We start from the raw sequence: 21,635 nt of genomic DNA on the forward strand, positions 1-21,635 counted from the left end.
TATCCTTCTTGATGCTGGCTAGGTTGATCCTTATGATCCTGTGTTTTGAGGCTGGTCTATATGTGCTTGGCTTCTTCACTAAACCTGAGTCTTCTTCCTGCCTGCTTCAATATTCTCAAATGATTCATGTCCTTCCCTGGCTGTTAACATCTACTAGCGAGTGTTCATGTAGCCTTACACTCATCTGGCATCTTTCCTCTTTGTAGCTCACAAGTTTGCGCTTCAGCTTCCTGATATTATCCTCACCCTGCTAGACCACTAGAGCACGACACACGGCATCCCAAGGAAGGAAGTGGATGCCATGACAAATATTCCGGCTCCACTAAACATTTATATAGTCATCATCATGTCTCTCATTCAAGTTTTGTTAGCATTGACTTAGCGTTTCCTTGCATGCATGGCCAAATTGGACATGCTAAATGTCAGTGTTAATACATGATTTCAATGCCTCATACTTTAGGTATAATTCTAAAACAGTAATTGCTCTCCACGTCCATGAAAACAAAAAACTACTTATAAGATTATTACCTCTGGAAGGTAGATGCGCAGGTGATTCAAGATTGAAATGTACTTCGAACTTCGAGCCAGGAGCTTGGATGCCAGTATCCTTGGAGAGTCAGTAAAATCTGTCCCAGCAGCATGGTCTCCATGGTAATACCACAAGATATTATTGTGAGTTTCCAAAGCCTCCAATATCGGGACATGATCCTTCGTCAACCAAGAAAATTGATGAACACCCTTAACCTCAATGACAGCTGGAGGAAGAGGGTTCAAGGCAAACCAAGAATGCATGGCTGCATAAGTTTTCCTGTCTGTAACAACATGAAAGACAATTTTGGAAGGCTCATTGGCATTCTTTATGGTAGAGGAGACCACCACAGACGCTGCAAGAACATTGTCTGTAGCAACAATAAAGTGGTGCAGAGAACTGTCTGTAAGACGAGGGACAAGCTCCGGTGATGGCAACTCATGACGGGCTCTGGCATTGGAAGTGTATTCTGTTGTCAGTTTTAATGATAGGCAGTGTAAACCCCTTGGTATGCCAGTTGAAGCAAAGTGCTTGTACAATGCTTCTTGGAGTCTCGCCTGCTTTGCTCTCCCATCAAAGGCCTCCACCTGAACACCCAAAAATAGAATAGAGTGGCTTACCAAAGATCTTAATGAAAGCAAAGCACACCACACTAAGAACAAGGAACGGGTGCAATTTGAACAAACCATGGCCCTAAGCTTCAAAATAGACGTCCATGTATCCAAATGTTTGGCCTTGACTTCAGCTATTAGGTCATCAAAGGATTCCGGAATGCTCATCCCTTCAGGAAGTGCTTCATTTTCTGCTTGCATCAGCAATGCATATACTTGCTTGGAATCTCTCTATGGGAAACAGGATTCAGGAAGATTGTTAGCAAGAGACCCCACAAATTTAAATCTTTGAATTCAGATGGATCTTTTTAAAGTTATTGATATTTGAAAACCACACAACATAAAATTTGTACAACAGTGAGCCAAATAGTACAAAAAAAAGTGCCTGAACTGAAGCTCCCAACTGCTGAGCGCTGTGCCCCCCTGCCTTCTCCTCCTCGGTGCCCCTGCTTCACACTCCTCTGCCCCCCTTCCCCCCTCTGCTGCCCATCATCCCCCTCTTCTGCTGCGCCTCTCCCCCCCCCCCCCTCTTGCTGAATCCTTCTGCCTGCCATTCCTTCTCCTTCCTGGTAAGCCCTTCTGCCCACCTCTTCTTCCCCCTGCCCGCTTTCTTTTCCACTCTTCGCTGCTCTGCTCCTTTTGCTTTCCTACCTTGGCCTGCTGCCCGGCCTTGGTTTTCGGCCTACCCCCTCCTTTTCCTTTTAGCCTCAGAGTTGAAAAGTTTTTCCAAGTGTTCAAGTCGGCCTTTTTCGCTTAGATTAGCATCATGGTAATCCCCCGCCCGTGGGGCCAAGCGAACCATTAATTTTACAGAAACCGAGCTCGCGACCCTCTTTGTTGAGATTGAAAAAAACACCAAGATAACCCTCATTGCCATGATCTTAAGGTCACATCCGTCCCATCTCCAGGCCCATGATTGGGTACTTGCAGCATTGCCCTGTGTCTTTGCACTCAACTTCAAAGATGTGAGGTTACTTTGGAGAGGTTTCTTCCTAGTGGAATTCAATGCTGAGGAAGCAGCCTCAGAGGTGTTGAAGAAAAGCTCATTTCCCATTGGGCCCAAGGAAGATGTTCTTCCTACCTACACCAGCTATTTCGACCCCGTTAACAAGACCAGAACCGCTTTCTTCTTACACTCAGATTCCCTGATCTTCCACACACGTATTGGCTGATGCTGGAGACCATTGAGTCAGCTTTTGGGCTCGTCCTACAGGTGCCCCCTATCCCTGCCTTGCCAACAAGGTGCTCAGGTATTGCGCACACCGCACATATGCAGAGACTGTGTAGAGTCCTGAATATGGGAATGACATTGGACTTTGTTCCAAGGATTACCCTCTCCTTCAGCATTATGGGAGGCGGCACAGATGCCAGCTAAGCGTTTGCTTAGGTCCGGGATAAAAACCACATCTTTAGCATGAGGATTGTTTCATGGAATGTGCAGAGCCCTCGGGGGGGGGGGGGGGTGGGGGGAGGAGCTTCCCACCTGTAGTAGGAAGCACCTCGTGAAGGACCAGCTCCACCGTGTTGTTTACAGGTGGAACTATGGATGTGCTCTTGTTGCAGGAGCACAAATTGGATAGGGGTAAGATTCTTTCTGGCTACACTTATTGGTCCTCGGCAAAGGGGACCAAAGGGGGTGTAGGCATTTTAGTTGCAATGTCACTTATGCCTCATGTTATTGGATATGTTGTATCATACCTGCTAGAGCGCAGTGGATTATGGTCATGCATGAGGGTCAGAAATTGGGCATCTTTAATATTTATGCACTAATGTGAGGGATGAGAGGGTCACCTTTTGGGACACCATCACAAAGCTCCTCCTCCAGGTAGGTCATTGGATAGTTGGAGGGGATTTTTTTTTTTTCCCGAGAAAAGATCCTTTCATTAGTTATGTAAAAAACGCCCGTAGGGCTACAAAAGAGATCTCTCCTGCTCCTAACAGAGAGAAGAGCAGTGAATACATCATGGCAGCCCGGGAGACTCTCCCTAGGTGCTGCAAAATACAAGCATCAGTCTAAAGAACTGAGCGGCTAAATCATACAATAGGGGGGGGGAAGAGCCAAACAGGTGGCCTGTAGTGCCAACGGGGGGATCCCGTGTGTAGGGTGTAGAACGGGCCGCAGCGCCAAGTGGTGTGAAAGGCCTGGCGCCGTAAGATCGCCTCATCCGAGTCTCCCCGGATGCGGTCGTACTGTCCTCGCAGGGTGTGGATCAACTCCTGCCAAATCCCCCGAACAGTCTCTGCTGGTGGCTCTAATCTCCCCTCAAAGGCCGTAAAGCACCGGGCCCTCCAGGTGAACCAGATGGTGAGGCTGCTGAGGAGCTCCCATCGTAAATCCCTCTCCTGTGTCCAGCTGGCGGACGAGAAATCCGGTGCCGGAACCAGGCGAGGCTGGCCCCTAATAAATCTGATGGCCTGACTGCCCTGCTCCATCTCATAGCCCATAGCAGGCCCTGATGAAGTCGACCAAGCAGCGGCACCCCACGTAAACATACCCTCTGGAGAGAGGGGGCCAGAATACGCAGCATCCGCAGCCAAATCTGCTGTGCCTGAGGGCAGTCCCAAAGGCAATGTCTCTGTGTCTCCATAGGGTGGCCGCATCGGACGCAGGCCGCCGGAAGACCGCTGTAAACAAGCCAAGTGCCAACCGCTGAGCCCCTGTGGGCGACCAGCCACTGAAAAGCCGAGATCCTGCGGGCCTGTCGACTAGCCCAGAGCCGAGCCCAGAAATCCTCCAGGAACTCCTGTGATAGTCCCTGCAATCGCCAATGCCCCGCTGCCGCTGGAGAAACCGTCCTCCTCGCCGTCAAAATATGCCGTCCCAGCCGAACAGTATACTGGAAAAAGGTGATCTCTGTGGCCTCAAGGGATGCATAAGGATCATGCCACTCGTACTCCCCGGGGTCCCACTGTAGCCGGGCCAAGGGGCGCGCTGCATATGCCCATATGCGCCAATCCGGGAGCACGTCAGCAGGGTCGGGGTCAATATGCCACTTCCGAGAAGCGGCAGCCACTACTCGAATCCTCTGAAAAGTGCACTCTGCAACCAAAGGCGACTCCACCTCCACTCTCTGGAGTCTGCCCTCATCCTGTATCTCATAATAGAGGCATCTGCCATCCTCAGTGCTAGCTCTGACAGCAATCAGGATCTCCAACTGTGTAAAGGCACCCATCCACCGTGGGGCCACTGGCTCGAGAGGTGTGAACCACTCCTCTGTAAGTGCCTCCTGAATATCATCCCTCATAATCAACCCCCCTCTGAAGTGACTCAGCCTCTCCACCTGGGTCTCCTCTGGTAGACTGCAGAAAGCCTGCCAGTCTCCAAAACTACGAGCTGGGCCTGCCGCTAAGGTCCCCAGGCTAGACGAGGCCGAGAACCCAGCATATGACCCTGCTCTGTACGAACCGCTGGGCTCCAGATGAGCGGCTGCCTGGCCCGCTCCTCAACACAAGAAGGAGGCCGCTGAGAAAGCCCCGGTCTCAGCAGCTCCCAAGCTCTCAGGATACTCAAAGCAAATCTGTCCTCCCATCCTCTACTGAGGCCTGTCCTCCTCATCTCTATGAAGATCCAGCGAATCTCTGGTGCCCAAGTACCCCTGCAGGAGGCGCCCGGGCCTGCAATCGCTGCAAGAGGAGCTCTTTCCAAGGCTCAGCGCCTGGAAGCAACCCCCGAACAATAAGCTTCCCCAATAAGGCTCTACTCTGATCGACTGGATCTATAATGCCCAAACCGCCCTGAGCCAGCGGAAGTGTAATAACTGCCCATGCAACCTTTGCCCGAGCTGGCTGACCGTCCCGCCCAGACCACAGAAAGTTCCTGATCAGCCTCTGTACCTGGCTGATGCAAGAGCTCGAGAAAATCCAGCAAGACGTAATGTACCACATAGTCGCTAACAGCACCTGATTTGCCACCACCACCCTCCCAGCCAAGGATAGTCTAGCTGTACTCCAATACAATAGCTTCTTCCGAATGCTCAGAAGAAGCGGGGCAATCTGCTGCTCAGGTGACAAATCAAGGCCAATCTGGCATCCCAAATACCGCACTGCTGTGCCTGGAGGAATCCATCTAAAACCGGGGTCCGGGCTCCATGCCGGAGTGGGAGCACTACTGATCCAAAAGGCCACTGTCTTGCGCCAATTGATCAATGCTCCCGAAGCTGCACTAAAAACCTGGAGCGACTGCTCTGCCCGAATAAGATTGGCCTCTTGGCCATGCAAAAATAAGCCCGTGTCGTCTGCAAACTCAGCATCAAGCAAATCCTCCCCCCGGACTGGGAGCTGAAGTCCTCTCAAACCAACCTCCTCTGCCGTCAAATACATACTCATAGCCTCCGCAAAGAAGAGAAAAAGGAAAGGGGCGAGAGGACACCCCTGACGGACTGATCTGGTCAGCTCAAAACTCGGCCCCCGACCTCCTGCAATCAGCACCTGGCTGCGAGCTGTGGAATACAAAGCTGCCACCCCTCTGATCCATCCTGGCTCAAAGCCCAGGCGTAGCATAGTGCCCTCTAAGAATCCCCAATCAACTCTATCGTATGCCTTCTCAAAATCGAGAAGCATCACGACCAAATCCTCGCCAAGAAACCTAGCTCGGGCCGTCGCCTCCCAGAAAGTAAAGATGTTGTCAAGGATACTGCGCTCCTTGACAAATCCTGTCTGAGTAGCATGAATCAACTCCCCCAGGAAGGGCTGGATCCTCAAACTCAAGGCCTTTGCTAAGACCTTGTAGACAGTATTGAGGATCGTAATAGGCCTCCAATGCCGAATGTCATCCGATACTCCCTCCCCCTTGGGGATAAGATAGATCAAGCCCTCTGAAAAGCTCTGCGGCATCACCCCAGTGTCCAAAACATGCTGAAAGCCCCTGCGGAGGCCTGGCCCCAAAAGGTCCCAATAGCGCATAAAAAAGGCCGGCGTCAGTCCGTCCTCCCCTGGGCAACTATGTCGCGGCAGGACCCTCAAGGCCTCGGCAAGCTCAATCTCTGACAGAGGCGCACCTAGAACTGTGCGCATATGGTCTGTGACCCTCCTCTGCACATGGGCCCACACAGTCTGTCTGCACACATCTCGATCCTCAGTGGCTGGCTCCGCTGAAAGCAAGTCACTATAAAAAGCAGTGGCAATGGCTCTGATCTCCCCGAGCTCAGTAGCTATCGATCCATCCGGTCTACCAACCTGGCGAACTCCTGCTCGCGCATGACGGGGTCCAGTGATCTCAAAAAACTCCCCAGTCACTCTATCACCAAGCTGCGTCCACTGAGAGGCCTGACAACGATAGTAAAACTCATGTCTCTGCTCCTCTACCTCTCTAACCTCCTGGCGTGCCTGGCTCAGCTGGGACGCCACCCACTCACATGCAGGCTGCTGCTCCTGAAGGCGCTGTAGCGAAGCAAGGCTGCGTCTCAGCCGTTGCTCCCGCTCGCGAATCTCTCCCAGTCGTGTCAAAGCTGCAGCGTGTAGAAAAGAGCTAAGATCAATGAGTCCCTGGGCACACTGGCCCGCTGCATCCTGGTCAGAGCACTGACTATCATGCCAGATCCTCTCAATGTCCTCAGCGAGACTGGGATCTGTAAGTACCCTCTCTGGGATCCTCAACTGCAAGCTGGGCTCCCGTGTCCCCTCCTCCAATGTCAATATAACTGGCGCATGATCTGAAAATGAGGTGCCAGCAAGAATGCCGACGGAGCCCCCTCGCTCCCCTAACCAATCGCCCACATAAAAGCGATCAATCCGAGATAGATTAGTCCCTCCCTGCCGGCGATCCGACCGAGAGAAACTAAGACTGTCCTGAGACCGGGAGAAAGCCCCATGCTGCCATGCATCAGTGATCCTCAGTGACATACAAAACCGGTCCCAAGCTGCAAGCTCCGTGCCGTGCACTGTAACATGACTGCCTCCCACCCTATCTGCCGGGTCCTCAAGCATGTTGAAGTCTCCCCCAACACACCAATGTGCGGCCTCTGGCAATGCATCAGTAACCTGAGTCCAAAACTCTGCTCTGGCACTAGCATGATTGGGCGCATAGATGTTGAGCACACCCAATAGCTCATCATGCATCCTCAGAATGACATACTGTGCTCTACCAGGCACAATGATCCCTCGATCCACAATGGCCTGCCGCCATACATCTGCAATAACCATGCATACTCCTCCCTGTCCACCCAAAGGACCAAACCCTGCAGACCAAAAAGTGTCCCATCTACCAGGCATCACCGAACCATATCTCCGGATCCTGCTCTCACCCAAGTGGTGCTCCTGCATCATCAAAATGTCAATGCTGCCACCAACCAGGCATCTCTGAAGCTCCTGCCTCAAGCAACCTCGATAGCGTATAAAGTGTGCTCCGCCAAGGCCCTGTACATTCCATGAGATGATCCTCATGGATGCCCTGCTGAGGTGGATGCTGTCTCAGCCGTACGGCGGGCCTTCGCAAGCGGCTTGGATGGAGAGTAGTCCCCATCCGAACGGCTGCGAATCTGCCCACCCGGTGTGCTGCAAGAATCCCGGATCAGGCGCCAGTGGCTGTGGCCCATGGCGACTGCCTCCTGCTCTGACAGAGAAACCTCGTGTATACTCACATATCCAGGGTCCCGCGCCAAGTCTGCCACTATGCGCACGACCAAATGCCGAATCCCTGAGGTATCCACACTCCCGGGATCCAAGAAAAAATGAGCCAACTCCCAAAGTCGGCCTATCACATCAGTCACCTCCAGATCGCTCATGTGGTGAGAAAACTCAACTGCTTGAGTCTTCAAAGTGCTGAGAGCAAGCTCTAGAGTCCACTCCCGATCACAAGGTCCACATAGAGGGAACGAGAAGGCCACCGCTGAGTCTAGTGCCTCCTCCCCGCGGGCCGGAGGTATCACTACGTGAACTCGAATGGGTGCTGGCTCATGGGGGCCCTCTGCTCCAAAAAGCCGTGTAAAGGTATAATCAAAGGCCTCCGAGCGCTGTCTAATGCCAAGGCGACTCAGCCGACTGCGGATAGATGAAATCCGTGAGGCCCTAATCGGCATAGGTCTCCTCTGTGATGCTCGAGCGAGGTCAGTGCTCAGCGCTCTCCGGACTGCAGGTGAGCGCCAGGGAACTGCCAGGGTCTCCCGGGAAGGTGAGGCGGGCGGAGGGGGAGGAGGGGGAGGCGAGGGAGGTGGAGAGGGAGCCGCTGCCGAAACCGGAGCGGAGGCGGGAGGAGGCGAAGGTGGAGACGAGGCGGTGGGAGGGGACGGGGGTGGGGGGGGTGAAGAAGGAGGAGCTGGCATCTCCTGGTCCTCAGTCGCTGCAGGGGTCTCCTCCTGAAGGGGAGCAAAGCTGTTCCTCACGGGAACCCAGTGAGGCTGAGACTGTGGCTGCTGCTGCAGCGGTCTCTGTGCGTGCTGCTGTGGCTGTCTCCCTCGGCGGCGCCCCTGTCCAGGCTGCCACTCCGAGGTCTCTGAGGCCTGAGCAGGTGTCCCTGAGGCAGCCTGCCGAGCCGAATCTGTGGGCGGGCCATCAGTAGCCTGCTGCTGTGGTGAGGGTCGAGGTCTCCTGCGAGGGCAGGCCTTGGCCAGATGACCGACCTGCCTGCAAATGAAGCACTGGTTCGGGAGCCCCGAGAACTCCACTCTCTGATCTATCCACCCCCCCCCTATCCTAGGTAGCTGAATGACCTTAGGAAGGGAGGAGATGTCAGACACCAACACTCTGACCGAAGGTAGCCCCGCTGCTCTGGCCACCACTGAAGCTGCTGAGGGGCCCGTCTCTAGTACCGAGCCCACCAATGCTCCGAGCCTGGGGAGGAGCGGAAGATACTCCCGGCGGAGACCAGGGAAACAAACTGTAATATGGAAGAGGCGCTCTCCCTGCTCCGCCGCTGCTGGGTCAAATCCATGCTGCCAAGGTCTGAAGAAAGCCCGAGCACCCCTGATGTCCAGAGGACTCATGGCAAGGACCTTGGCAACGCTCTGGGCAGCCTCGAACTCGATCTGATAATGGCCCCGGCCCAGGAGCTGTACATCCAGGATCTTGCCCACATCTGCAAGAAGGCGGGCCTGAAGAAGATCCCTGATCTCCCCTCTGCTGGGGCGAGTGCCGACTATACGGCAGATGGTGGAATGAGCCTGGAGGCGTTCCACCTCTGCGGTGAGGCTCGCTTCCTCTTCCGGCGAAAGAGAAAGCCTGATGGGGATGACCTCGGGGGCGGGCGAGGGGGCTGCGGATGAGTCCCTCTGAGACGAGGCGGGAGGAGTCTCCATCAGAGTCTGAAGCTCAGGCGAAGGCGAGGCGAAAGCGGAAAACCTGCAAGAAACGGGCTGCACACAAAGAGGCGGAAGACCGGAGGAAAAGGGAAAAAAAACACAAAACCCCCTGGGGGTGGAAAACAGCGCGAGGGGGGGGGGGGGGGGGAGTGGGCGAAAAGACGAAGGATAAAACCAGGGGGGGGCGGGGCGCTGCTGAAGAAAGGCGAAGAGGCTAGGCGGGGGGGGGGCCAGCAGGCGGAGAGGCTAGGCGGGGGGGGGGGGGGGGGGGGGGGGGGGGGGGCGAGCAGGTGAGTAGGGGAGGGGCGCAACGCGAAAAGAAAAAAGGGGGGAGGGCAGCAACGCGCAAGGAAGGGGGGGGGGCGGGGCGCTGCTGAAGATAGGCGAAGAGGCTAGGCGGGGGGGATGCGAGCAGGCGGAGAGGCTAGACGGGGGGGGGGGGGGGGGGGGGGCGAGCAGGCGAGGAGGGGGGGGGGGCGCAGCAGCGATGAGGGGGGGGGGGGGGGGGGCGCAATGGCGAGATGAGGGGGGGGGGGGGGGCGCAGAAGCGAAGGCAGGCAGGCGGGGGAAGGAGGAGGGGCGCAAGGGAGGGCAGGCGAGCAGCGAGCAGCGTGCGCAGGGTGATGGCGGGAGCTTCAGCGAGCAGTCTTCAACATCGTAGTTGGAGGGGATTTCAATATGGTCGAGCAACCCTCCGACAAAAAGGGTGGCCATGAGGGTAGAACACATCCCTCGGAGAAAGCCTCATGGGAGAGATTCACACTCTCCTCCTATGGCAGGGACTCTTGAACAGAGGATAACTTCTAGCAGAGGCCTAACTCTTTATCTTACTTCTGGCATAACCGCAAAAGTGGGGATGGATGTATCTTTGCACAATTGGATAGGTTCTATGTGGATGATTGGGGCCTGGATAGGGGAGGCACCATTGATATATCATGCCTGGTACCACCAAGTCAAATCATCGCCCGGTTGTTTTGTGCCTCAGGGAGCCCGAGACTCAAATGGCATCCCCCAGTGTAGTGTCCGTATCCCTGACTCTCTCTATCTGGATATTGAGATTTCACATGAGGTCAGATAGATTTGGAGGTCATGTGTGACGCTCCCAACCCTCGGTAGAGAGTTGCATTGGCCTTGGAGAGGACCAGCTAGTATTATCATAGTGTTGCTTTGGCCAAGAAACAAGAAGCCCTGGGACAAGGAGTGAGCTATATGGCGCAGGATTGCTGCGCTTCAGAGGGAACACAAGAAGCATCCACAGTCTACTTGGATCCCAAACCTCTTGTCTACAGTTAGAGCAGAGGTGCAGATGGCCATGGATAGGCGGGCTGAGTTTTCGTTTCATACTAATAAGGCCTTTTGGGGGTACATATGGGTGGTAGGTGCACCAAATACTTATTCTCAGTGCATGGACCTACCCAAAGTAGGGATTGTGTGAGATACTTGCAGGACTCACAGGGAGAGATTCAGACTGAGCCGGATAAGTTGAGTATTGCATCAGATTTTTACCACATATTGCTTTCTGTAGAGGCCCTCTCTCCACAAAGAGATGTTGAAAACGTAGGAATAAGACCAACATCAAGCAGTGGAGGCCCATCACTTCACTTGGATTTGCAATGTGCATATAAAATTTTAGCTAAGGCATTGAGTATGAGGTTACAGCCAGTTCTTCAAAGGATTATTCATGACACACAGAATGGGTTCCTCCAAGAAAGGAGTACATTTGATAACATCTTCTCATTTGGGAAGCTGTAGAGTGGGCTAAATGTAGCCAACAAACCCCTTTCCATCCTCTTGCTAGACTCTGAAAAAGCATAGGACAGAGTGGATTGGGACTGGATCAAAGGGACCTTCTTGGAAGGGCTTCATCACTTGTGGTTGGGAGTCTTCTCAGGGACAGGTGTACCTCTACAAGTTATGGGCCTCCCTATGCTAGGGGAGGATGACACACCGGTCTTTTTCTCTGTACATGATGGATGTTATTTGGAGAGATGTGACATGCAAGATATCATTGAAGGCCCGCTAGTGTGTCCTGAGAGAGAGTTGTTGGCAAAGCAGGGAAGCACTTTTGTATTGATCCCCCCCTAGTAATGATCGCAGCACATGTTTGGAAGCTTTGGTTGTATGGCGGATGTCCCATCAGCTATTTGCATTGGGACCCCGATGAGTGGGAGTGGAGGAATGCTACCAACCCAATGATAAGCATGCCTTTCTTTAGTTATACTGTGCAAAACGTCAAGCATCTTGTCCTAGGACACATTCAGAGAGTCCCTACTCTTAGACCTCATTGGGAGGCTTATGGTATCAGACCTAACATTCACAGGACTTTTTGGCGAAGGTTGTGGCACTCTTATAGGAGGACACATATATCCTCCTTTATTTGGCTCTCTACTTGGTGGTCTCGCCACCAAGAAGTGGAGGTTGGTGGCCATTTGTGTTAGCCCAGCCTGCCCAAGATGTGTCGGAGCTTCAGAGATAGTCTACTATTGCTTATGGTAGTGCAGGCAAGCACAAAGGATTATGGCTGCAATAGCACATCTGTTTGGAAGGATGAGGAGGGATGCTTACATTTCATTTGGTGCTATCATTTCGTTGACGCAGTCAGGCCCATAGCTCAGGTATGAGGGGAAGGACAGGGATCTGGTCATTATGATCAGTCAGGGAGTTTTCTCCGCGGTGCTGTCTTCGGGACCTGCCGAAGTGAGGATACATCCCACCTGCACAGAGGTTGGATAGTGCATGGGAGATTATTGCTAGCATTACAACCTAGCACATTTGGAAGGCTAGATGCATTGAGGCCATTGAAGGCACTTTGGTTTATGATACAGAGTGCATTTGGAGGATTTGGAGTGATATCATCCACACCTTCATGACCATTTGGGCTAGAATCCAGGGATCCCGAGGGATGCGGAGAGAAAGTGTGGCCAGTTTATGAGAGAGTGGGATATCTCAATCAATCAAGTGCCTTATGCTGCCAACAAGGTCCCATATGAGTGGCAGTGAAAAAGATGCCATGATCCCCCTTGTTTGGTTTGAAATCTCCCTTTTGTATATTATTTCATACCTAATAGAGGTCTCTTTTTCGGGAAAAAAAAAATAGTACAAAAATATCAGAGCCCATTAAGGAGAAAAGAAACTCACCAAACTTGGACCGAACCGAGGAAATGCTCGCCCCCATTTTCTCCCCATACAATCTAGCCAAAAAATATCAAAGAAAACCCAGATGATGAGATGCGTCCCAATTATATCAGCTTTTTGTGTCGTAAAAAAAGTACTTTTTTAACTTGAAAAAGATAAAAAATGTTATCTTCATGTAATATTAGAGGGGAGTTAGAGAAGGAGATAAAGATAATAGAAGGGATAGAAGAGAGAGAGAGAGAGAGAGAGAGAGAGAGAGAGAGAGAGAGAGAACTTTATTAATGGCATCGGAAGGCCAAAATGATCCATGAAACCGTGTACAAACACAAAGACTGTGGACATCTTGAGCTAAATCTGTAGTACAAAAAACAAAATGAAAGAAGAAAAAGAAAAAGAAAAACCATATTAGTCGATTGGTGATGCAGTGATGTCAGGAGGCACCTCAGTTACAACAAGTGGAGGCTCAATTGGTTTTGGCTTGCAGAAATCCTGGATAAGCTCTCTTCCATCACGTAAGACTGCCCATTTGCGTTCTTTGTAAGCTGCCCAGACTTTAGCCAATCTGTTTCACTTGCACTAGCGTAAGCTCTTCTACTATCCAGAGTTTTGTGCCCTTCAGCATCTTTAAGTGCATGAGAACTTCAACCTTGCGGGTTCTGTAGTAACATGCTCTTGATGTGGAAGTGTTTTAATGATAAGATAATGATGCTTAACACTTACTGAATTCTGAATTGCAAAGATTTATGGTTTGAGTCAAGGGTCCCAATCCACCTTCTCAAGGGCTCCCACCTCCTTATAGGAATATTTGCTTTTAGTGCTTGCAAGTGAATGAAGTACAAACGCATGCTGAAAACAGTGCTGGACTGAACTGACTTTAACGCAACAAATGCAGAGACATCACCTCTCACATGTGCCTTACTGACACATTACTAGCGTGTAAATCCCGTGTATCAGTGTGTACGCATCCCACGTGTTGCCACATGTAAGTCCCACGTATAAGAGTCATAACATTCTTTCCCTCTTTTAGGAATCATCATCCTCGATGACAAACTGAGGATAACGTTTACAAAATTGAAACTCCGTTTTCCAAGTTGCATCTCTCAAGGGATGTCCTTTTCATTTTACAAGGAACTCCCAAAGAATACGATTTCGCAATCGTGTTTTTCTTCATTCCAAGATCTGTTCGGATCCGTGATCTTCTTGAACAGGTTCATGCAAAGCAATCATACCATCAACTAAATTATGACCGTCTTGAAGATAACACTTCAATCGACTCACATGAAATACGGGGTGGACACGATAGTCTTGTGGTAAGTCTAACTTATAAGCCACATCTCCGACTCGTTTCAAAATCGTCCATGGCCCACAATATCTAGGCGACAACTTAGTAGATTTACCCGCACGAAGCGTCTCAGTCCTCTGAGGAACAAGTAGAAACACACTCTCTACCTGTTTAAAAAAACAAGGTATCCGCTTGGGATTAGCATACTTAAATTGCTTGATCCATAGCCCGATGGATATAATCTCGAGCTCTAGTTGAATTTAATTGCATCTGGGAGACAGAAATTCAGCTACATTGGGTGTCTTCTGAGGTAATCCAATTGTACCGGGCATCAATGGATTATATCCATAATTCAATTCAAATGGAGAAAAGTTTGTAGAGGAATGCTTGCGCGAATTATACGCAAACTCCAATAAAGGTAAATATTTTTTCCTATCGGTTTGTCGTTCTCCGACATAAGCTCTCAACATATCCTCCAAGACTTGGTTGACTCTCTCGGTCTGACCATCAGTCTGTGGATGATCACCGCTATTCATGCAAAGTTGCGTGCCAAGTTTACTAAAAGCATGCTGCCAAAAATTACCTATAAACCGCAGATCTCTATCCGACACAATGGATTCTGGCAAGCCATGTAATCTAAACACATTGGCAATAAATAATTCCACTACTTGCGGAGCTTGAACTTTATTCATAGTAAGAACAAAATGTGTCATCTTAGATCTATCCACAATGACAAAGATAGCTTTATAACCTTTCCTGGTTCTCGGTCAACCCATAATGAAATCCATGGAAATACTTTGCCATTTCCTCTCTGGAATAGGCAACGAATGTAACAATCCCGGCGACTTCACACGCTCGAATTTAGTAACTTGACACCGTAGAACGTTGGCCACTAGTAGAAACATTTAATGAGCTCAATGGTTTTCTTAATTCCCGGGTGTCGAGCACATGGACTATCATGACATTCTCGTGTCACTAATATCCTCAAATTATCCGAGTCCGGAACGCATATCTTGCCGTTCCTCTTGAGAATTCCATTCTCAATGGTAAATTCACGAGCACATGGACTATCGTGACATTCTCGTGTCACTAATATCCTCAAATTATCCGAGTCCGGAACGCATATCTTGCCGTTCCTCTTGAGAATTCCATTCTCAATGGTAAATTCACGTTTACCAGACAATAAATCAAACGGGGCTGATTCCTCATCTACTTGGCTAGCCTTATTCCATAACGATTGAACATACGGATCCATCTTTTGAGCTTCACGTATTCTAAATGATCTCATTCTCGACCATACTAAAACTCAGTTGATACATTATGCGAGACAATGCATCGGCAACAACATTCTTCTTTCCTCGTCGATATAGATTTCTATGTGAAACTCTTGCATCAATTCGGCCCATCTTGCTTGACGGCCTCTTAAATCCGACTGGTTACAAAAAGACTTCAATGTATCATGGTCCGTGTATACCTTAAACTCAGCTCCATACAAGTAATGCCTCCATACCTTAGCCACCATGAGTGCCCAGAGTGTTACAATGTGGCCGTGTTACGGTGTTATAGTGGTACCATGTTGTAGTCCAAGATGCTCCAAGTGGACACTCCAGTGTGAACATTCCGGAGCGCACCACTCCAAGGCATTTAAGGCACCACACCTCAAGAAAGGAGATGCACGCCGCTATACCTACGTGCATCTTGCATCTTGCACCTTCCAAAGATGGGAGAATTGAGATGCTCACCAACGGTCACCGATGGCATCTTCGTGACTCCCTAGAGTTATAAGGGCACTCTATCCCAATTCAAGGGAGAGATTAGATCTTAGGCTGTGCTATCGCATTGTATTGTTCCTTCGGTCATGTGTTCACTGTCATCTGTCCTAAGTAGAGTGTGTTATCCCCTCATTGTGACCACTATTGGGTGTGGATGATTCAATGAGTGGTGATTGTAAACTGATGGTTGGTAGTAATACAAGTGGAGTACATTATTCTTGTGCATTGTTCCTTACGTGTTCCTTGCTTGTCCAATTTATTAAGTATTGCTTAAGTGTGTTCTGCCATCGTTTCTTCCTATTGTTCTTTACGTGTTCCTTGCTTGTCCAATTTAATTAAGTATTGCTTAAGTGTGTTCTGCCATCGTTTCTTCCTGTGACTCCTGTGGACATACTGTCCAAGAGTGAACCACCATATCCTCTTAGTGTACTAAAAGCGCAACGGGGCGTGCCATGATAGATTCAACCACGTGTCCAAGAGATAATGATAGAGAGAGGGGAGAAAGAGAAGGGAATAGGGATTAGGAATCTTGCACAGTACACCATACTAAGCGGGGAACAAGCCCCGGCCCCTTTCAAGAATTTATTTAGGAACAATCCATGAGCACGTTGGCCAGGATCAATACAATCAATGAATACAAAACAAAAAGATATGTTGATGTAGGATATCTGTCACCAGCCTAGACATTTCCCAGTATGAAAGGGGTCTGGTGGACTCCAAGATGTCTAAATATTTGGAAAGTACAAGCTTTGGGAATGGGGGATTATCCTAGAATACAAAGGACCACACTCCTAAAATTTAGGAGAGTTGTTATTTTGGCCCGACTCCGATGGAAATTCTGTTCGCGTCATTACATCTGGAATTGAGCAGATACCAAGAGTTGGCAAAGTGCCTATGACAGAATGTCTACCACTTGGGATATTTTTGGATAAAGTTTATGGAAGGACCCATCTCTTAGATTGGGACATGTGGCAAGAAAGTGGACCAAAGTGAGACAAGTGGCCTGACACTTGTTAGAAAGTGGATCAAAGTGAGACAAGTGGCCTCACACTTGTCACTTCAGCTATTGTGTGGCTCTCCACTTGTCATTGTAGCCTTCTCTTGCCATTTTAGCTCATGGGAGGCCCAAATCTATAAATTGGAGCCCTCTCTCTTCATTTAATAGAGGCTCTCTTGCTGCACACTAGCCTCTACCACCGTTGAAGGCTTCCCTAATGATGGCTACTCTCTTCCTCTCTCTCTTGAAGGCTGCTCATGAAGAATACCGGCTGTTGGGGACTGTTTTGGAGGCTTCCATCGCGAAGAAATACTGAAGGCAAGGGTATTTAATCATTTATTATGATTTCTAGCCATTGTACTTGTTGTACTAGCCCTTGTACTTGCTGTACCAGCCACTGTAATGGCTGTACAAGCCCTTGTACCTGCTGTACCAGCCACTGTACTGGCTGTACCAGCCCTTGTACTTGTTGTACTTGCTGTACCACCCATTGTATCGATTGTACCAACTTCTATACTTGTTGTACCAGCCACTGTACCTGCTATACTGGCTGAATGGAGAGTTGTACTTGCTGTACCAGCTCTATTGCATGAAGACCCCGTGGTTTTTGGGGAAGAATCAGTACCCACACGGAGGTATATGGATTATATTGTTGGCTCGGAATTTCTACAGCCTATGTTCCGGCTTGGTAGCCTCGTGTTGGACTGTGTCATGGCATTTGTATATGGATAATCCGGCATCTCCCAGTGGGGAGAGTAAGGCCCTCAAAGCTTGTACATGAAATTATTCTCCTTGGGTAATAAAATACTCCAAGGGGGGGGCGGGGGGTTGGCCCATTCCGGCCTCTATGCGGTGTCACACGTGCAAGCTCCATTTTCAGCATTTGTGGATGTTTTGTCCAGCTTTATGTTTTATGCAAAGTGATGATGGATATGTGTTAAGGTTGTGGCCATGTTTAAATGTTTTAATATGCATTGATGGTATCAACAAGTGTGTCAAAGGCCTAGTAACCCGGGCACCCACCGCGAGTTTCATTGGTATCAGAGCATAGGCTTTCTTGGAAGCGGAGGCTTCCTTTTATCAATAAGGAAGAGAAAAGATCTCAAGTGGGGACCACACTTACCATCATTGCTGTTAAGCATGGCCAGCCGCTTCATAGCTTATGAAGCAAGAGCATGAGCAGTAGACAGCTTGTTGATCTAAGGATTTATGAATTCACAAAATTTATCTTGGAAGTATGGAGTTGGCTTTATGTGCACACGTTTAGCACTCTTTCCATATGGATATTGTGGATTATATTATCAATCTTACAAGCAAGCTATATAGAGATATATCTCAGGATATCTTAAGGATATGGTGACGAGATATTTCTTTTGGCTTCATGACCTACCTCGCAAAGAAAAAGCTAAGTATACTTTCAGTTTGCAAAGTTGGTGATTTTGCTATTTACTATGAAGTGTTTTTGATGTTCACTAACCCTTGTATAGCCATGCAAGGAGAAAGGTGGTGTTGTTTGCCTTGAGATGGTTTCAGGAAAACATTGTTTATGGCTCCCTTTATTGGGATGGACTATATCTATGGAGATTTTCTTTCTTGGACGAGATTTATATAGATATTGGGCTTCACAAGCAATTTCTATGGACGAATCTGTCCGAGTTTATAGAGAAGAAATCTTTGGATATCTCATGGATATGATGCTTTTATGGATAAAAGTCCACCTCTACTCCAAGGTGTGTGGTTAGCACGGAGTATGTGGTAAGAGTTATGGTATACAAGAATTATGGTATAAAGGTCTATGGATTCCTGGACTTCTTTTCTAGGGATTTGGATCTATCCTCAGGTTAAAGGATTATTCTTTTTGGCTCCCTTTATTTGGGATGCATTGGACTTATGAAACTCATGGTTCACATACCCTGTGTAGTGTTCTCTTGTCCTACGCGCTCTCTTGAAGATTGTTTCTACCATATCTGGGTGGAACAATAGAGAGCAGATGGAAGGGAACATGGGCACTTGAGAGGGTAGTGTGAGTTGGTGGCCGAAATGCCTACAAACTATTGGTGGCCGAAATGCCTATAAACTATGTGCAGCAGAAATGCTTATGGAACACCAGGCTATATATGCCTGCGAGTGATTGTTTTATCTTGTTACTTGAGCCCACCTCTCATCCAAGGTGTGTGGTCAGAGTACCAACACGGATTGTTTTATCTTGTTACTTGAGCCCACCTCTCATCCAAGGTGTGTGGTCAGAGTACCAACACGGAGTGTAAGTGGTAAAGTGGACATGATACCTGGTTGGCAAGGGACTTATGTGTACGCCAAGGGTCATGTGGATTGGCACATGTTTGTGTGCTTTGAGCTTGGATTATGATATCTGGACTTATGGGACTGTTTTGTCTCGCCCATTTATTTGGGACATGGATTTATTTATCTTTATGCCATATTAGAATCACTATCTCCCCATACAGAGGCCAAGAGGTTCATTGTTCATCTCACCATGCATGTGGATTCATGTTGGGATTGTGAGAGGGCAATTCAATGAACACTCCACCATACACATGGATTCGTGTTGCGATTGTGGAGTGAGTGTTTCATTGTTTCCACACCATGCTTGTTGATCAGAGTTGGGATTGTATGGGAGAACATGGGAACTGTTGGGATTGGGAGAAAGGATTGCCAGAACTATGGAGAACCAGCTTTTCTGTCACCATGGTTTGTGCTCTTGAATGGCACCAGTTTGTGTGCATAGCACATGTTTCTGTGTGAGGCACTAGTTTCTTGTGCATGGCACTTAATTAAGTGTCTTAGCACCTGGTTGGTGATTTTCATTGGCATATGATTATCTCATTGATATTGGTGATTGAGACACAATTGGCTCTTGTGCCTGTGTCTAGCATATCTTCCATGGAATTCTCGCCCATTTATTTTGGGACATGATTTTGATTTTGATTTTTTTTTTTTCCGAGAAAAGATCCTTTCATTAGTTATGTAAAAAACGCCCGTAGGGCTACAAAAGAGATCTCTCCTGCTCCTAACAGAGAGAAGAGCAGTGAATACATCATGGCAGCCCGGGAGACTCTCCCTAGGTGCTGCAAAATACAAGCATCAGTCTAAAGGACTGAGCGGCTAAATCATACAATGGGGGGGGAGAGCCAAACAGGTGGCCTGTAGTGCCAACGGGGGGATCCCGTGTGTAGGGTGTAGAACGGGCCGCAGCGCCAAGTGGTATGAAAGGCCTGGCGCCGTAAAATCGCCTCATCCGAGTCTCCCCGGATGCGGTCGTACTGTCCTCGCAGGGTGTGGATCAACTCCTGCCAAATCCCCCGAACAGTCTCTGCTGGTGGCTCTAATCTCCCCTCAAAGGCCGTGAAGCACCGGGCCCTCCAGGTGAACCAGATGGTGAGGCTGCTGAGGAGCTCCCATCGTAAATCCCTCTCCTGTGTCCAGCTGGCGGACGAGAAATCCGGTGCCGGAACCAGGCGAGGCTGGCCCCTAATAAATCTGATGGCCTGACTGCCCTGCTCCATCTCATAGCCCATAGCAGGCCCTGACGAAGTCGACCAAGCAGCGGCACCCCACGTAAACATACCCTCTGGAGAGAGGGGGGCTAGAATACGCAGCATCCGCAGCCAAATCTGCTGTGCCTGAGGGCAGTCCCAAAGGCAATGTCTCTGTGTCTCCATAGGGTGGCCGCAATCGGACGCAGGCCGCCGGAAGACCGCTATAAACAAGCCAAGTGCCAACTGCTGAGCCCCTGTGGGCGACCAGCCACTGAAAAGCCGAGATCCTGCGGGCCTGTCGACTAGCCCAGAGTCGAGCCCAGAAATCCTCCAGGAACTCCTGTGATAGTCCCTGCAATCGCCAATGCCCCGCTGCCGCTGGAGAAACCGTCCTCCTCGCCGTCAAAATATGCCATCCCAGCCGAACAGTATACTGGAAAAATGTGATCTCTGTGGCCTCAAGGGATGCATAAGGATCATGCCACTCGTACTCTCCGGGGTCCCACTGTAGCCGGGCCAAGGGGCGCGCTGCATATGCCCATATACGCCAATCCGGGAGCACGTCAGCAGGGTCGGGGTCAATATGCCACTTCCGAGAAGCGGCAGCCACTACCCGAATCCTCTGAAAGGTGCACTCTGCAACCAAAGGCGACTCCACCTCCACTCTCTGGAGTCGGCCCTCATCCTGAATCTCATAATAGAGGCATCTGCCATCCTCAGTGCTAGCTCTGACAGCAATCAGGATCTCCAACTGTGTGAAGGCACCCATCCACCGTGGGGCCACTGGCTCGAGAGGTGTGAACCACTCCTCTGTAAGTGCCTCCTGAATATCATCCCTCATAATCAACCCCCCTCTGAAGTGGCTCAGCCTCTCCACCTGGGTCTCCTCTGGTAGACTGCAGAAAGCCTGCCAGTCTCCAAAACTACGAGCTGGGCCTGCCGCTAAAGGTCCCCAGGCTAGACGAGGCCGAGAACCCAGCATATGACCCTGCTCCGTACGAACCGCTGGGCTCCAGATGAGCGGCTGCCTGGCCCGCTCCTCAACACAAGACGGAGGCCGCTGAGAGAGCCCCGGTCTCAGCAGCTCCCAAGCTCTCAGGATACTCAAAGCAAATCTGTCCTCCCATCCTCTACTGAGGCCTGTCCTCCTCATCTCTATGAATATCCAGCGAATCTCTGGTGCCCAAGTACCCCCTGCAGGAGGCGCCCGGGCCTGCAATCGCTGCAAGAGGAGCTCTTTCCAAGGCTCAGCGCCTGGAAGCAACCCCCGAACAATAAGCTTCCCCAATAAGGCTCTACTCTGATCGACTGGATCTATAATGCCCAAACCGCCCTGAGCCAGCGGAAGTGTAATAACTGCCCATGCAACCTTTGCCCGAGCTGGCTGACCGTCCCGCCCAGACCACAGAAAGTTCCTGATCAGCCTCTGTACCTGGCTGATGCAAGAGCTCGAGAAAATCCAGCAAGACGTAATGTACCACATAGTCGCTAACAGCACCTGATTTGCCACCACCACCCTCCCAGCCAAGGATAGTCGAGCTGTACTCCAATACAATAGCTTCTTCCGAATGCTCAGAA

General features: G+C 50.0%; 1 protein-coding gene and 1 long non-coding RNA gene across 2 annotated transcripts in view; both read right to left on the bottom strand.

Moving 5' to 3' along the window:
- Positions 1–21,635, bottom strand: part of LOC147616307 (putative galacturonosyltransferase 14) — a 55,715-nt gene that overhangs the window by 1,853 nt on the left and 32,227 nt on the right. The window contains exons 2-4 of the mRNA XM_086777030.1: positions 12,513–12,565; positions 1,216–1,371; positions 526–1,116 (exon numbers count right to left, since the gene is read on the bottom strand). Of these exons, the coding sequence (XP_086633156.1) occupies positions 526–1,116; positions 1,216–1,371; positions 12,513–12,565 (800 nt within the window). The remainder of the gene's footprint in view (positions 1–525; positions 1,117–1,215; positions 1,372–12,512; positions 12,566–21,635) is intronic.
- On the bottom strand, positions 12,781–15,858 carry LOC147616308 (uncharacterized). The gene is made up of 3 exons (XR_015262481.1): positions 13,230–15,858; positions 12,951–13,071; positions 12,781–12,863 (listed from the first exon to the last, which is right to left on the bottom strand). It is a non-coding gene; the product is annotated as an uncharacterized LOC147616308 (long non-coding RNA).

The sequence above is a fragment of the Cibotium barometz genome, chromosome 38 (assembly GCF_041138505.1).
Source record: "Cibotium barometz isolate CiBa-2024 chromosome 38, ASM4113850v1, whole genome shotgun sequence".
NCBI lineage: Eukaryota > Viridiplantae > Streptophyta > Polypodiopsida > Cyatheales > Cibotiaceae > Cibotium > Cibotium barometz.